Raw genomic sequence first — 17,687 nt, 5'->3', positions numbered from 1 at the left:
GTTGTGCGGGAGGCAACTAATCAATGTGTCTCTTTCACATCGATATGCCTCTCTCTCTCTTTCTCCCCCTCCTCCTTCCACTCTCTCTAACAACAACAACAACAACAACAAAAATTAATGGAAAAAGCACTGCGTTTAAGAGACAGAACAGTTCCAGATTTGCTACCTATGGGCTGTGCATCCTTTGGCAAAACACTTCCTCTGTTCTTGGAGTCCTGGCTGGTACACGGGAGAGCAGCTGCCTGGGGCATGGTGGAGAGGACAGTCCAAGCAGGAAAGCAGAGTGTATCGAGGTGTTAGGGCGAATGAGCCGGGTGACATCCCGTTTTCCCTTAAATCATTCCGAGTTGGAGGTCCTTAAACAGTAAGACCTGTGTTCCTCAGCTTATTGTAGGTGGGTCTCAGGGAAAGCTACAGGCTGGGAAGGGTTCAGAAACCCTCGTGGTAATATGTGGCTGAAACTGAGGGTGCAGACTGTCGGACGGTTGGTCCGCAGGGGTGCCGAGGAGTTCTGAGGAATTCGGGCGTGGGAATCTACCTGAAAGCTCCCGCAGCCCGGGGAGGTGCTGGGGAAGTTGAATCACGGCAAGTCAGTTTCAACCTTCGCGGACAAGCCTAGAGCCTGTTTTCAAAAAGCGTGTGCAGGGGCCAACCCCAGAGCAGCCTGGGACGGTTCAGACGGGCACTGAGGCCAGCCAGAGGTCAGAGCCAGATGAACTGCAAAGCTGAGGGAGGGCTGTGGAGTTTGGGACTTTGTGCGGGCATGCTCACAGTGCAGAGGGCGGGAGGGAGGGAGGAAGGGAAGGAGGGAAGGAGGGAAGGAGGGCGTTGGGAGCAGAGGCCCCACCTTTATTCCGCGGTGTGCACCGCCGAGCAGGGATGAGTCACAGGCACAGGCGCTAGCCGCCCACAGGTGAGGGACTGCCTCCTCTCTGGGAACACGCAGGTGCTGAGCCCCGGCAGTGGCCTGGCAGGGTGCTGGAGGTCTCCGTCTGCCCGGTCTGGTCTCTGGGGCAGGGCTGGGTCTCCCTCATGTATGGCAAGAGCCTTCCGCGTGCGGTGCTGCTCATCCTCGGGGTACAGCTCACAGGTAAGCGCCGGTGGGCTTCCCTGGGCTCCCCCCTCCCCCCCCCAGGAGGCAGCAAGAATTCCTTCTCTGAGCTCGGCCAGGCGGCGGTCCGCGTTAGCTTTGACTTGACTGAAACCAAAGCCGGCGGGTCATTTTGGAGGAACTGCTTTTGGTCAGACAGGTTTGGTTGTGTTTCGGCCGCCAGTTTCTCCGGCACAGAGAGGGCTTTCAGATCTCAGGTTACGGTCCCCTTTCTCTGGCCACTGCCGCTGTGCCTCTGCAGGCGGGGCTTGCTGCCCGGTTCTCGCGTGGGTCCAGCTCTGTGTGTGCTCCGGTCCCGACCCTCCCGCGCTGGGAAAGCCAAGCTGTTCCGGACAGCCACCCACTGGCTTAGGCACTGCCCCAACGCGGCCGTTCTCATCGTGAATATGGTAAAAAAAAAAAAAAAAATATGCCACGTGGGGTGAGCTGCAGGGGCGCAGGCAAACAAACATTGTCGTGTTGATGAATTTACTTTCTGCGGAAGACCAAGAACAGTGCAAAACCACCCAAGGAGGACCATTCAGGAAAACGCACCTGCTGAAGGACCATTATACACACAACACAGAATGCTTAACTGGAACACTTCTCATTCGTGTTCTCCTTCGTTTAGCTGCTTTTGTTTCTGTTTTCATTCTTATTTGCCCATGTTCATAGTTTCTTGTAACAGTTAAAAAAAATATCTTTTCTCCTTTATTGATGTTAGAGAGGAAGGGAGAGGCAGAGAGAGATAGAAACATCCATGAGAGAGAACTTCGACTGGCCGCCTCCTGCACGCCCCCCACTGGGATCGGGCCCACAACCTGGGCATGTGCCCTGACCGGGAATCGAACCTGCGACCTCTTGGTGCAGGGCCGATGCTCAAACACTGAGCCGCACCGGCCGGGCTCTTACACGGTTTTGAAGTGGGTACCGTGAGGCTAGGGTATCCGCTGCGGGGAAAGTGAAAGCGGTAACAAGGCTCCCCGTGGGCTGTTTTCCATTGTTCCATAGACTGGGAGGCGCAAGGGTGCGGATGGGTAGGCGGATGCGGATCTGGGGGAGCAGGTTTGGGAGCTGGGTCTTTTCGGTCCTGCAGTGCGCCCTGCTCGGACCCTCACTCTCCCCCTTCCTCCGCTCCTTTCCGCAGCTCTCTGGCCCGCAGCAGCTGTGGAAATCTACACCTCCCGCGTGCTGGAGGCCGTGAACGGGACAGACGTTCGCTTAAAATGCACTTTTTCCAGCTTCGCCCCTGTGGGTGATGCTCTGACCGTGACCTGGAATTTCCGTCCCCAAGATGGGGGGTCTGAGCAGTTTGTAAGTAGATTATTGTCCTTTTCTAGGGGATCCTTGGTTGGGAAAAGAAGCCAGTCTGTTTCTCTTTGCCCTTCCTGTGTTGTTGTTTTTTTTAAATTTTTTTTTTAGCAGCGGGCACAGGGTCAAGCTGGGAGGCAGTTCCTGGGACAGCAGCGGACAGCACAGAGAGGCGGCCGAGGGAGGGCGGGGGGCTCCCGCAGGAGAGCTGCGGACGGGGCTGGGCGCGCCGGTGTCTGCCTCTGCGGCCACCCTCTCGGCCTCCGTGCCCAGGCGCCGGACACCGTTTCTCCTTTCCAGGTGTTCTACTACCACATGGACCCTTTCAAACCCTTGACTGGACGGTTCAAGGACCGGGTGGTCTGGGACGGGAACCCGGAGCGGTACGACGCCTCCATCATCCTCTGGAAGCTGCAGTTCGACGACAATGGCACGTACACCTGCCAGGTGAAGAACCCGCCTGACGTGGACGGGCTGATCGGCGAGATCCGGCTCAGCGTGGTGCAGACCGGTAGGTTCCGGGAGGTTCGGGAGGCCAGACCGCCGTGGAGGAGGGCCGGGCAGTCCCTGGTGCCGCCGAGCGCAGAGAGGGCTCGCCCCTCACATCTGGAGACTGCGGAGGGAGAGGGAAGGCTCCGGGGTGAAGGGCGAGGCTCTGCTTGGCCTTGGAAAGAAAGAGAAAGAAGCCAAGGCGCCCGGGGACTCTGTTCCGAAAAGGGCACTGAGGTTGTGAGAGGGAGAGGGACCGAGTCCCTGACAGGAGGGCAGAGGTCTGCTCACTCAGTCCCGTCCTTCCAAGACTTCACTGAGCCCCTGCTCTGTCAGCGACCTGAAGGCTGGACATTCCTGTCTCCCTTGCTCCTAAAACCACGCACGGGCAGGTGCCACTCACGGTGGTTCTGTTGGTTGAGTTGTGCAAGGGGCTTTGCCTACCTTATGCACCCTTTGCAGACCGCACCCGTGTATCGCGCCGTCAGCCCCCCTCCCGTTTTACTGACGAGGAAACTGAGGCTCACAGGGGTCACGTCGCTTGCCCAGAGCCATGTAGCCGATGCGTGGAGCACCCTGGGCTCCAGAGGAATAACCGTCTTCTGTGAGGGGACAGCCTGCAGAGCTGCCAGGTGACACAGAGCAAAAGCCACGGCGCTTCCGAGCTGTACGTTTGGGTCCGTAAATGCTGCCGTTTACCAGCTGTGAATACACCCCCCACCCCCACCCCTCGGGCAGACTGCCAATAACCTAGCAAGGATTAGGGCGAGGATACAATGAGATCGTCAGAGTAAGAATTCCCCAAGCTCGGAATTGTACGGCAAGTTGTCACAGTGACCACGTAGGGAGTCTATAATAGGGGGCGGCACAGCATGGGACAATTTAAATGAATAATTTGTTTATAAGAACTCAAGAAATGGATCTTGTTATCTCTGTTTTATACACGGAGAGAACCGATGCTCAAAGAAGTCAGTTACCCCAAATCACGCAGCGAGTAAAGGGTGGAGCAGGTATCTTAACCTAGCTTTCTCTGGCGTATGCCCTCAGTCCACACGCAGTATTATCGCCCGTAAAGTGGTGTGATCTCTTCCATCCGTTCCTGGTACCGTCCTTCAAGGCCCTGTCAGGAGAGCTGTGTGACCTTGGTGCAGTCGTCCGAGTGCTGAGGGAGGAATATCCTATCTTTGGACCCCAGCTTCTTCACCTGCAAAATGAACAGATTAGACAAGACGCATGTTCTCAAGACACACCGGGGTGGCTGCTCTTTGCGATCTGAGGAAAGCCACGCCCTGCTTCCCGCAGCCAATCGACGCGCGCACACACAGACGTGGATTTCGTGGGCTGAGGGCTCCTCTCGCTCCTTTGTGGACTCCTGGCTGGGAACCCCTGAGCTGGACATTTCTCACGTCTTCTCTGGTTCTGAGGGTTTACATCAGAAATCAAGCTAAAAGACAGGAGGCCCAGGCTTCACAGACCCCAGCCTGGTTTGGGGACCCTTGCCCTCCGGGTTCCTTTGTGCATCCTTTACCCACTAGACTACACGGCCCTGCCACATCCTGGCGTTTGGTCAGCGAGGGACCACCTGTGCAGTGGCGGACTTGTAAAGTTACACCGGGGCTGAAAAGTCCTGGCACCCGGTGAGGACGCAGCCAGCATCACCCGTGGCACGGAGGCTGCAGGGTGCGTTCCAGCGGGCGGGCGGCGCTCACGGTGGGGGGCGCCCTGCGGAGCTCCTGGGCGTGGCCGCTGAGGACCGGACTGAGGGTTATTGGGCCTGGACAGCAACGCCTGGCAACCACAGGATGAGAACAAGAACCCTCCCGGGAATTCACAGTGAAGGTTTAGCAGAAGCTTTTGCAGACCTCAATAAGCTCCTTAAAAAGTGGTGTTTCCGCCCTGGCCGGTTTGGCTCAGTGGTTGCAGCGTTGGCCTGTGTTCCAGAGAGACCTGGGTTCAGTTCCTGCTAAGGACACGTACCTCGGTTGCAGTTTGTTCCCGGCCCTGGTTGGGTCGTGCGGGTGGCAGCCACTTGATGTGTCCCTCTCATGTCGATGTTTCTCTCTCTCTCTCTTCCTCTCGCTCCCTCCCACTCTACCTGAACAAAAAATGGAAAAATGTCCTCGGGTGAGGATAAAAAAAAAAAAAAAAGTGGTGTTTTCTCAAAAAATTAAAAATGGAACTGCCATTTGACCCAGTGATCCCACTTCTAGGAATATATCCTAAGAAGCCTGAAACACCAATGAGAAAGAATATATGCCCCCCTGAATATATTCCCCCCTGTGTTCATAGCAGCACTGTTTACAATAGCTAAGATGTGGAAACAGCCCAAGTGTCCATCAGTAGACAAATGGATAAAAAAGCTGTGGCACATCTACACAATGGAGTACTACGCAGCTGTAAGAAAGAAAGATCTCTTATCCTTTGAGACGACATGGAGGGACCTGGAGAGTATTGTGCTAAGTGAAATAAGCCAAGCAGAGAAAGACAAATACCACATGATCTCGCTTATTTGTGGAATATAACAAACAAAACAAGCTGATGAACAAAACAAACCCAGAGACATAGAAAGGAGTATGGTTCAGACTGACAAACCTCAGAGGAGAGGGGCGGAGTTGGGGGGATGAGATAAACCAAAGAACTTACATGCATGTATGCTTAACCAATGGGCATAGACAACAATGCTTGGCGGGGGGTGGGGGGGGATAGGGAGGAGAGTATCTGTGGGGGGGAACATCTGTAACAAGAATAAATTCATAATAATTTTTTAAAAGAAGAAGCAGAAAAACAACGACGATAATAAAAAAGAAAAGAAAAACGTGGCCCTGCTGGTGTGGCTCAGTTGCTTGGGCATCGTTCTGAGCATCAAAGGGTTGCTGGTGTGATTCCCGGTCAGGGCAGGTGCCCAGGTTCAGGCTCGATCCTGGCCCTGGTGCAGGGCATACAGGGGGGATAATTCTCCCCCTTCCCCGTCTCTAAAAATCAGTAAACTGTTCTTTGAAAACAAAATTGGAAAACATGGACCCAACACGGAAAGGCTTTCATTAACAGAGAGGACTGTTCATGGTTACAAGCAAATCTGGATGAGAAAAAATGAACCCACCCACCCACCCAGCAAACCGCATGGACGTGCGTCTGGAGAGTGGCCCCTGCGCAGGAAGAGCCTCAGGGGGTCCTCCAGGAGGTGCTGCCGAGGGGTTGTCATAGGAGCAGCCTCCACGGGGTTATTGCCCGAAGACCGTCCGTGGGACAGGGGTGGAGGTGGGAGACGGTGACATTGATGATTCTGACCCTGTGAGGGCCTAGGCTAATGTGTGTGTCTCAGTTGTTAACAAAAATGTTTAAATAGTAGGAAAATAAAAAATGAAAAATAAATCAAAATAGTAAAAGCCTGATAGAAGAAGGATATAAAGAAAATATTTTTGTACAGCTGCGCAGTGTGTTGTTGTTTTAAGCTAAGTGTTATTAAACAAGTTGAAAGTTAACACGTTTTAGTGTATAAAGTAGAAAAGTTAGAGCGAGCTCAGGTTAACGTATGACTGCAGAAAAAGATTAAAGATACACTGAGTGTCGCCTGTGTGCAGTGTCCACCCAGTCCGGCCGTGCTCGGGGCCTGGGGCCTCCACTCACCGCTCATTCACTGACTCACCAGAGCGGCTCCCCGCGCTGGGGGCTCCATCCGGGTAAGCGCCCGTCCAGGTGTGGCATTGCTCACCTTTTACGCCATTAAAAAAATTATTTTTTCTTTATTGATTTTGGAGAGAGAGGAAGGGAGAGGAAGAGAGAGAGAGAAACATTGATAAGAGAGAACATTAATTGGCCACCTCCTGCAACCCCTCCACCCCGGGGATCAGGCCCACAACCTGGGCATGTGCTTTGACCAGGAATCGAACTGGCGACCTCTTGGTGCAGGGGGTTGACCCTCAACCACTGAGCCACACCGGCCGGGCTTGTATCATATTTTTATTGTACCTTTTCTATGTTTAGATATGTTTAGACACGCAAATACTTGCCACTGTGTTACAACTGCCTACAGGATTCAGTCGTACTGAAGCAGTAGGCTAGACCATTCAGCTCGGGTATACAGTAGGCGCGACGATCCAGGCTTGTGTAAGTGCACTCTGTGATGTTTGCACAATGGCAAATTTGCCTAACGGTGCATTTCTAAGAAGGTGTCCCTATTGTGAAGGACGCATACCTGTGCTTACTGATGTACTCGTGTGTCTTCCCAGTGGGCATGGGTTCCCGGAAGTGCCCGCCCCCTGGTAGGCCCTTCTTGCATTTGAATAAATGACTGACTGAATGACAGAGGGAAACGAGTCTGGGCCCGGGATGTGATTAGGTCGTCAGTAAACTGACTCAACCGGCCCGTGGCTCTCACAATTTCAGATTGCGTCAGACCCACCCAGAGGACCTGTTAAAACACATCGCCGGGCCCCACCTGTAATTCAGCAGGTCTGGGTGGGGCCTGAGCACTTGTGATCCAAAGTGCTGTTGCTGCTACTCCTAGGACGCAGTCTGGAGGGCTTCCCTACTGCTCCTGGAGTTTACAAGGTGACATGGTAGGAGAAAGTATATCCCTAGCGTATGTCTAGACTTCATCAGAACCCCCCTCCTTTATGGAATCCTAACCTGACCTTTTTTTCTCCTTACAGTGCGCTTCTCTGAGATCTACTTCCTGGCTCTGATCATTGGCTCGGCCTGTGCGCTGATGGTCATAGTGGTCATTGTGGTGGTCCTCTTCCAGCATCTCCGGAAGAGGCGATGGGCTGAAAGGGCTCACAAAGTGGTGGAGATCCAATCGTAAGGCGGGGCGGTTCCGGGCACTCTCCTAATGCTCTTCTGTGGGGACACTGGTACTTTACAGTGAGGCTAGGTAACTGCCGGACAGTATTCTTCCCTCTGAGTACATCTTACCGAAGAGCATTCAGATTCACCGTATGAACAGATCAGGCTGTGACTTGGTAACTTGACAAAAGGATTCTTAATTTTACAGATTTCATTCTACGTTTCCTTTATTACGGAGGAGTTGATAGTATTAAAATCTGTTACGTCAGGTCGGGATGAGGTTTATTGGATGATCACTCAGTGTGTTATATAATGTCTAATCACTGTGGTGTACACCTGAAACTAACAGAATATTATATAAAAAATTGAAGTCTGTTATATAAAGCCTTTTTAGAATACTCCTAACTTTTTTTTTTTTTTTTTAATCCTAAACCAGGGACATTTTTGCATGTATCTTCAGATAAACCGGAAGGGAGAGAGGGAGGAAGAGAGAGAGAGAAACATTGATGTGAGAGAGACACATCAACTGGTTGCCACCCACATGACCCCAACCAGGGGAGGGGACAAACTGCAACCGAGGTATGTGCCCTTAGCGGGAATCGAACCTGGGTCTCTCTGGACAGCAAGCCAATGCTCTAACCACTGAGCAATGCTCTAACTACTGAGCAAAACCGGCCAGGGCTTTTTAAATATGTTTTTTGTTGATTTTTTTTAGAGAGAGAGAGGAAAGGAGAGAGAGAGAGAAACATTGATGTGAGGGAGAAACATCAACTGGCTGCCTCCTGAACGCCCCTACTGGGGATCAAGCCTGCAACCCAGGCATGTGCCCTGACCGGGAATAGACCTAGGACCTGTCAGTCCGTGGGACAATGGTCAATCCACGGAGCCACACTGGCTGGGTGGGACTACTCCTTACTTTTAATGTAAAGCATGCGTTTCTAAGAACCACTGGGCAGTCAGCGAGGATACTATGAATCAGTACCTAGGAAAGTCAGCCATGCTGATAAGGTGCTCAATAAATATTATTTTAGTGAGATAAAATTTACATACTATAAAATTTGCCCTTTTAATATTTCACAATCACCACTAATTACAAAATATATTCATCACCCCCAAAAGAAACTCCCTATTTTCCCCTCCCCCCTACCCCTGACAACTACTAATCTGCTTTCTGTCTCATATATGAACTGTTCTGGGCAGTCTGTATAAATAGAATCACACAATATGTGGCCTTTTTGTCTGGCTTCTCTGACTTAGTATAATGTTTTCAAAGTTCATTCATGTTATAGCCTGTAGTAGTAATTCATTCCTTTTTTACGGCTGCATAATATTCCACTGCACTGTTGTTTATCTATTTAACTGATGGACATTTAGGTTTTCCCCACTTTTTGGCCATGATGACTAATGCTGTTATGAATACTTAAGTTTTTTTTGTGTGTGTAGACATGTTTTCAATTCTCCTAGGAGTGAAATTGCTGAAACATGGTAAACCCGTGTTTACCTTTTTCAGATATTGCCAGACTGTTTTCCAAAACAGCTGCACCATGTCCCATCCCCATCAGCAATGTATGAGGGTTCCAATTTGTCCACATCACTGACAACACTTATTACTGTCTGTCCTTTTGATTATAGCCATAGTGGATATGAAGTGACTTCTCACTCACTGAGGTGTAATTTAAAATTTTTATTTATTGATTTGAGAAAGAGAGAGAGGAAAGGAGAGAGAGATAGAGAGGGAGAGATCAACTTGTTTTTCCACTTATTTATGAACTCATTGGTTGCTCCTTGTATGTGCCCTGACTGGGGATGGAACCTGTAACCTTGGGGTGTCGGGAAGACACTTTAACCAACTGAGCTACCTGGCCAGGGCTCACTGAAGTTTTGATTTGTATTTTCCTAATGAACAATGATGTGGAGCATCTTTCCATGTGTTTATTGGCCATTTGCATATCTTTTTGGAGATATATCTATTCAAATGTTTCACCTATTTAAAAATTGGGTTGTCGCCTAGCCAGTGTGGCTCAGTGGATTGAGCATTGTCCCATGGACTGAGATGTCCGGGTTTGATTCCCGGTTGGGGCATGTGCCCAGGTTGCAGACTTGATCCCCAGTGGGGGGGTGTATGGATTGATGTTTCTCTCTCTCTCTCAAAAATAAATTTTAAAAGCAAATTATTATTATTTTTAATCCTCACCCAAGGATATTTTTCCATTTATCTTCAGACAGAGTGGGAGGGAGGGAGGGAGGAAGAGAGAGGGAGAGAGAGAGAGAGAGAGAGAGAGAGAGAGAGAGACACACATCAGTGTGAGACACATCAACTAGTTGCCTCCTGCACAACCCCAACCAGGGCCTCCGACCAAACCCCAACCGCGGTACGTGCCCTTGACCGGAATCAAACTTGTGACTCTTTGGTTGGTAGTCTGACACTCTAACCCCTGAGCCAAACTGGCCAGAGCTAAAAAAAACATATTTAAAACAAATAGAATATAATCAATAAAGATGACTTCTAGGTCAACACAAAAGTTTTTTCTGTCGTTTTTAAATTTATTTTTCAATTACAATTTACTTTCAATATTATTTTGTATTGGTTTCAGGTATGCAACATATTGATTAGACAATCATTTACTTTGCACAATGTTCCCCTCGATATCTGCAGGACCCACCTGGCACCGTACATAGTTATCACAATATTATTTACCTATTCTCAGTGGTTTACTTCCCACCCCCTCGATTACTTTGGAACTACCAATTTGAACTTAATCCCTTCACCTCTTCTCAGAGTCCCCTAACCGCCCTCCCCTCAAAACTTTTCTTTTGTGAATAAGTAGAATTAGAGGTAAGATACTGATGGTAAACTAAGGCGTCTGCTTTAACTCCCCGGAGTTCCCAAATTATACTGTCTCCTTCTGAAAATATTCTGCCAAGTGTCTGGGTTCAGACACCCAGGGTCATGGGGAGACATGCGTGTTAGGAGTTAGATGGCACCAGTGACATGTGGCCCTGTGCGCTGGGATCTGTCGCCAGGAGCGTGTGACTCTTCCTGACACGTGGGAAAGAACATCTCGCCTGACGCTGTGTAAGGTTTGCTTCCTCGCTTCTGGTCTTGCGCCCTTGACATTGATTTCCGCTTCTTTGTTACAGAAATGAAGAAGAAAAACTCAACCAAGAAAAAAAGGTTGCTGTTTATTTAGAAGACACAGACTAACATTCTTAGATGGTGAGGTTCACAATTGGGTTACTGTTTTGCCTTCGCTTGCCTGTCTGGCTCCTCTCTCACGCGGGTCTCTCAGACTGCATGATGGATCGGTGTTTCCTCTGTGCTAGGGGAGGAGCTGGGTCTGTTCATGTTACGGATGGCTTCCCCCTTGCGTGCGAAATGCGCAAAGTACTCGGCAGCTAGACCGTTAAAGCTGAGAGAATCCTAGGGTTGTTTGAGGCTTTGCAGCTATATATTTCACCTAGAATAAGAAATTAAGTTTCGACATGCAAATAATGTATTATTTATTGATTGATTTTAGGGAGGGGGGGAGAGAGAGAGAGAGACATCAATTTGTTGTTCCACTTATTTATGCATTCATTGGTTGATTCATTTTTGTTTTTTTCTTTAATTCTCACCCAAAGACATTTTTGCATTTATCTTCAGATAGAGCGGGAGGGAGAGAGGGAGGAAGAGAAAGAGAGAAACATCAATGTGAGAGAGACACATCAACTGGTTGTCACCCACATGGGCCGGGGATAAACTGCAACCGTGGTACATGCCCTTAGTGGGACCCGAACGTGGGTTTCTCTGGTCCGCGGGCTGACGCTCTAACTGCTGAGCCAAACCGGCCAGGGCCATTGGTTGATTCTCGTATGTGTTCTGACCAGGGATGGAGCCTTGGCGTATCGGGATGATGCTCTAACCAACTGAGCTACCTGACCAGGGCCTACTAAATATTAAAAAAAAAAAAAAAGAATTAATATCTGCTTGTTTTGTTTTATTATAAATCAATTATGGCATTAAGAGAGTGACAACAGATATGCCTGACATTTTGACAGAACTACTGAACTATTTAAAATGAATTTCAGCCTGGCCGGTGTGGCTCAGTGGTTGAGTGTTGACCCATGCACCAAGAGGTCGCTGGTTCGATTCCTGGTTAGGACACACGCCCAGGTTGTGGGCCCGATCCCCAGTGGGAGGCATGCAGGAGGCGGCCAGTTGATGTTCTCTCTCACCGATGTTTCTATCTCTCCCTCTCTCTCTAAAGTCAATAAAGAACAAAATAAAATGAGTTTCGATTCTTCTCATTTAGTTGTTGAGACCATGCATTAATTTTAGTAGCGTACGATTTCGTTTTTCCAGTTTTCAGGTTTACCAGGCTCAGAATTTCTTCTATTCTCTGAACTAGGTCCACTATTATTATTTGCAGAGTCACATTCTTATAGCCTAAAACTCCAGTGAAAGACCTTAAGGGTTTATGAAATAGACTATGGAGAGAAACGATTCTATTGTAAACCCAGAGAGATAAATTTGGTAGCAGAGAGATTTTACAAAGGGCTATTTCTTTTTGAAATCTAGTGGATTCTCCAACATGTAGGTCATGGAAAAAAAGATGGGGGGGGGGGGCTCCTTTCCATTCACAGAAATTCAATGAACTCACACAATTGAGTGCAATGTGTGATCCTTGACTGGACGGATACTAGTTTGAACTAACTAGTTGTAAAAAGATTTGGGGGGGGCGGGGATTGGGAAAGTCTTGGATATGAAAAGTTTAAACATGAATACTATTAGGAAATTATTATTTATTTTTATTGGGTATAATAAAGGTACAGTGATACCTCGGTTCTCGAACATAATTCGTTCCAGGAGGACGGTCGAGAACCAAATTGTTCGAGAACCGAAGCAATGAAACCCAATAGGAAATAATGGAAACTGGATTAATTCGTTCCAAGCCCCAGAAAATGCCTATTTACTGGCCTAATTTGTATATAATATGTAGAAAAACATAAGTCTCAACAAGAAATAAAAGTGTACAGTATGTCTAAGGGTTAAATTCAGTGTAAAGCGTGACTCTCTCCACAAAGCGTGACTCTCTCTCTGCACTCACACTGATGACGCGAGCAAGGCGCGCTGGGCCGAATGAACGCCATTCGGCTCAACTCGGCTCATCTCGGAAGTTCGAGTTCCAAATATTTGTTCGGATTCCGAGACAAAAGTTTCTCTAATCTCCTGGTCGAATACCGATTTGGTCGAAATCCGAGGCGTTCGAGAACCGAGGTATCACTGTATTGTGGTTATATAGGAAGATGTTCCTATTTTTAAAATGCATATTGGAGTATTTAGGAATAAAATGTCAGTAATTTGTCAGCCAAAAAAAAAAAAAAAAAAAAAAAGAAGGCAGAATGCTTTAAAATGAGGTGATGGGTGAAGTCCTTTCTGTATGTTTGATTTTGCTTAAAATACAAGGAAGGCGGAGAAAGGGAAGAAATGTCCGTGTGAGCGAGCCATGGACCATCCACGTGTTCACAGGAGGCAGAGGCTATGAGTTAAAGACACTGACTCTGAGAATACGGATCAGGAAACTCTTTTAAAACTTAAGATAGGGGGAGAATAAATACATTTAAGAGTATTTCCATTCATAACGGAGAACAGATCTAAACAATATGTATGTACAGGAAACCTCGATGGAACAGACAAATTCGGGCAAAGGGGTATCTGTTAAAGCCGAAAGTCCATTATATAATAAAGTAGGTTTTCCGAATGCATATGTTAAAAAATTGGCAAATTAGTTAGTTTACCCGTTTTTACTTATGTAGACATGTTTGTGTGATTAAAATTACGTATGTATGAAAAATTTAATTTCACAGAAAAATGTTCTATATGTATTACTGTAATTTTAAATTTATACTGTCTGGCTGGTGTGGCTCAGTGGTTGAGCGTCGACCCCTGTACCAAAAGGTTGCCGGTTCGATTCTTGGTCGGGGCACATGCCCAGGTTGTGGGCCTAATCCCCTGTAGGGGGCATGCAGGAGGCGGCCAGTCGATGTTCTCTCTCATCGATGTTTCTGTCTCTCGCTCCTTCTCACTTCTTCTCTCTCCAAACTCAATAAAGGAAAAGAATTTACACTGAATAGGTCTAGTAAATGCACTCACCCATCGCCATAAGCAAACAGGTGCACGCGGCTGGGGCGTGGCTTAGCGGGCGTGGGAACATGGGCCAGCACACGTTAACACCGCTGCAGAAAGTCACACAGAACCAATTACATCTCGCCAGGCAGTGTGATCGCGTGCTAATCATTCCTCGAACACTGTTTACGAGCAGTGACTCTTGGATTCAAATGTATAGACTACAGCTGTAGATACTTAATATTTATTTACCATCAATTCTCACCTGAGGATATTTTTTCCCAATTTTTAGGAAGAGTAGAAGGGAGGGAGGAGGGGACAGAGAGAGAGAGAAACACTGATGTGACCAGAGACACATTGATTGGTTGCTTCCTGCATGCACCGGGCCAGGCTGAGGATGAACCTGCAACCCAGGTACCTGCCCTTGACCAGAAATCGAACCTGTGACCATTTGGTGTACAGGCTGACACTCTAACCACTTGGCAACACTGGCCAGGGCTGTATATTTATTTATGTTGGTGAAACTACTACAGTGTCTTTTCTAACATATGGCCTATTGGCTAAATTTGTTAAAAATAACAGTACATTAATAGCAACAAACAAAAAAAATAACCTGTTAATTTCATCATAAGCCAATCTCAGTTAAACACATTTTAAAATGTACAGGGTGGCCCTGGCCGGTTTGGCTCAGCGGTTAGAGCGTCGGCCTGCGGTCCAGAGTGACTCGGGTTCGGTTCCCGCTAAGGGCATGTACCTCGGTTGCAGTTTGTCCCCGACGCTGGTTGGTCATGCGGGTGGCAGCCACTCGATGTGTTCCTTTCACGTCGATGTTTCTCTCTCTGTCTCTGTCTCTCTCTCCCTCTCACTCTATCTGAACAAAAAATGGAAAAATGTCCTTGGGTGAGGATAAAAAAAAATAATAATAAAAAATAAAATGTACAGGGTGTTAATTTTCACGTATGGCAGAAGGGCCAGAAATTTCGTGTTCGATAGAGGGCCGCAAACCAAGGGTCTACTGTAATCCCTAAGGCCAGGGACGCCTATCGCACACTTCCCAAGCGCGTTATCCATTTAAACTTTTGTATTTCAGGAAGCGGGAGAGTTCTAAGAACAAGAACCCTAGGATAAGTTGGAGTTAACGGAAGCATTTCTTTGGCTCTTTTCGGCTGTGACCTGTCTTCCAACCAGCTCTGCGCTACATAACCACCTAGACGAGCAACGTTCTCCGGGGGCCAGCGTAGCGCCCTGAGAGACTGGCAGCCTCCCTCCCACAGCCCCTGGCGAGGATCTGCTTAATGTTAGAGTGCAAGCAATCTCATATTCGCTTTTGTATACTATGAAGCAACGTTCTGCCCTCAAATACTCCTTTGTGAATTATGATTTGTACACACATTATTGGCAGCAAATGGAATAAAAGCCAACATGTCTTTCATGACATCTCCTTGAACATATTAGTTTCTTGAGAGCAGTACTCTTGCTACTAAAGTTAACATGTGAAAAGGTGAGCTAATTCTCCCACCTGTTTTTGATGAACGGAAAACCCTGTATTGAAACTGTTAAAGAGCAGTCTGATTTTCATGGCTCTCCTTAAATCTGGGACATATTTTATTATATGTCTTTCAGTATCGAAGATGATAGTTTTTTGTTTTTTTTTGGTCAGTCGCTCTAAGGTTTACCATAGAGCAGTCTAAAATCACAGAGTAACTAAGAGAAGTTTACCTTAATGGTAATAGATTGACACATGCCACCCTAAGAATAAACTGCTTGTCACCTTTTTCCTGTATTGTGAAAAGTCAACAGTGCAGGCCTTTTATGAGCAGTGAATGACCGCTAAGCTTACGGGGCCCCCCGCCCCCATTTCAATTATTGTAACAACACAGCAAAGTCTATGCTCATTCATTTGTAGACTGGAATAATCAGCAGTTAGAAGAATTCTGAAACAGTATTTTATGACTGTAAAAATTTAGGACTGGTGAAAAAAAATCAACCCTAAATGGTGGTAACTTTGTACAGTGTTGTATGAAGCTGTGAGAAGTGGGAGGGATTATTTAATTGGTTTTCTTTCTTTTTTAAAAATGCTCTTGTTTTGGGGGAGAATTTGGTATGGGGCAAAGAAACACCAAAACTAACAAAATGAAACCGACTTTATTGAAAAGAAGAAAGCTTTTTAAAAAGTGGCTAGTTTCCTGATTTCTTTCCAGACTTAAGCTATAACAGCATTTTTTTCAAAAGACAGAAAACATCTAAAAGTTTAGGCCTCCCCCAAATCTTTACAACATGTTATTTTCGGTTTTCACTGATTGGTCTAAAGATGTTATTTCTTTTAACAAACTGAAATTTTCAAATAGGTTACCTATATTTAAAGATGTTGAACTTTGATATTTTTTTTACAATAGTTTTTAAAAAATTGGTATAATTTACACACAAACCTTGATTCTTAAATACATTCCATACCTCTCATTTTACCTATGACACTGTCTAAAAAAGTAAAGTTTCAATACCCAGTTTTGAAACTAAAAATCAGATGTAAAGTCTATTACTTTTAATTCATATTTTCTATTTGTCTCCATAATTCACCCTTTTAACGTATAACAACTGGATGTCTCTTCACACAGATGGCTTGGATGATGTTCCACAAGTGTAACGAAAAAGGAGTTAAAAACTTATGAAATGTCTTTCCAGAAAAACCTGTAGTGGTGTCCTGACTAAATACCCGAGGGGTAATATGGCCCTGTTGTTCAGTGTCTTCCTAAACAGAACTTCTGTACTGTAATTTATAATTTTATTGTGCCTTAAACATTTATGTAAATAAACTTTAGCAATAAAGATGTATCGGTGATGTGATTTGCTTTATATACAAATCTAAAGGTTAAAGAGCAGGGAAGAGAAAACAGACGAGTATGTATTTTATCTTCACTGAAAATTGTTCTTACCGGCAGCCTGGAAGTTAACAATGGGCAGAGAATTCATTTCTACTGGATAAATAAACGTCTATGGCGTTTCACAGCCTTTTCCCATTGCTCTGGGTAATTCAGAATCCAGCACAACTACCTCGTTTGGGGATTCTTTCAAGGGAACAGTATCATTCCATTCAGTGCTCGTGTGTTACCTTCACGGTGAAAACGACCAGCTCTCAAGTCTAGTAAAGAAACGAGAGCGGAAAACGTAGTTGCTGAACTGTCCCAGAAGCTGAAACAGCGCTGTTTCCCTCTTGCTTTTTGAACTATTCTGATTCCAGGTTTACCAGGGACGCGGGCAGGGTACCCCGCCACTTCCTTTTCAGAGAAGAACAGGACACCATCTGCTCGTTTAATTTCACGCACTGTGAAAACATTACCTTCTCGCTTTCCCAAGAAAGGGGTACACAAGAGAGCCACCCCCTTGGACCCGTAGGACACGCTGGGACGATGTCATCATCGCCGCTGTCAACAGCAATGGAATGAACCCCCAATTCTGGGGTGCCCCCGGGACAAAGGGCACGAGGCACACATTCACCACGAAGCACGACCCACATGTATTTATCCACGGATTGACCCTGTATGATCGCCCAGGGGCCTCTGAGCTCTACATGGATGGGAACTATTCCGGGGGAAATTCAAATGGACAAATCTGCAGGGAGCAAACGAGCCTTGGGAAGAGCCAGAGGCGGCAGGGCTATTTGGGCAGCAGGGTTCCCGAAAACGAGACGGTCAAGGTCCCGGAGGCCGCAGCCCAGCTCACTTCCAAGCCGAGGGGCGGACACCTGCTCCGGGGCAGACGCGCGGGCCGGGCAGCCCAGGTGCGCTTCTGGGAGAGACGCGTTCCCATGGCGACCCCCGGGCCGCGCTTCCGCCGCTCCCGCCGCTCCCGCGTTGCGCCACTTCCGGCGTCGCCGCGCCGCGCCCGGGGCCGCGCACAGGTGCAGAC

General features: G+C 47.5%; 1 protein-coding gene across 1 annotated transcript; it reads left to right on the top strand.

Moving 5' to 3' along the window:
- Positions 1–906: 906 nt before the first annotated feature.
- MPZL2 (myelin protein zero like 2) lies at positions 907–15,432 on the top strand. Its single transcript, XM_036258803.1, has 6 exons — positions 907–1,090; positions 2,238–2,404; positions 2,702–2,912; positions 7,543–7,690; positions 10,817–10,892; positions 14,872–15,432. The coding sequence occupies exons 1-5, from the start codon at positions 1,033–1,035 to the stop codon at positions 10,878–10,880; spliced, it is 648 nt and encodes a 215-aa protein (XP_036114696.1). The 5' UTR covers positions 907–1,032; the 3' UTR covers positions 10,881–10,892; positions 14,872–15,432.
- Positions 15,433–17,687: the final 2,255 nt, after the last annotated feature.

Source organism: Molossus molossus, unplaced genomic scaffold (genome assembly GCF_014108415.1).
Source record: "Molossus molossus isolate mMolMol1 unplaced genomic scaffold, mMolMol1.p scaffold_m16_p_13, whole genome shotgun sequence".
Lineage (NCBI taxonomy): Eukaryota > Metazoa > Chordata > Mammalia > Chiroptera > Molossidae > Molossus > Molossus molossus.
This window is presented reverse-complemented; position numbering and strand designations above follow the sequence as displayed.

Excerpts from the sequence above, each read along its gene's own strand:
- MPZL2 (XM_036258803.1), top strand. The coding sequence starts at position 1,033 with ATGTATGGCAAGAGCCTTCCGCGTGCGGTGCTGCTCATCCTCGGGGTA. Across the intron at positions 1,091-2,237 it reads CCTCGGGGTACAGCTCACAG|CTCTCTGGCCCGCAGCAGCT; the intron begins GTAAGCGCCGGT and ends TCCTTTCCGCAG. Across the intron at positions 2,913-7,542 it reads GCTCAGCGTGGTGCAGACCG|TGCGCTTCTCTGAGATCTAC; the intron begins GTAGGTTCCGGG and ends TTCTCCTTACAG.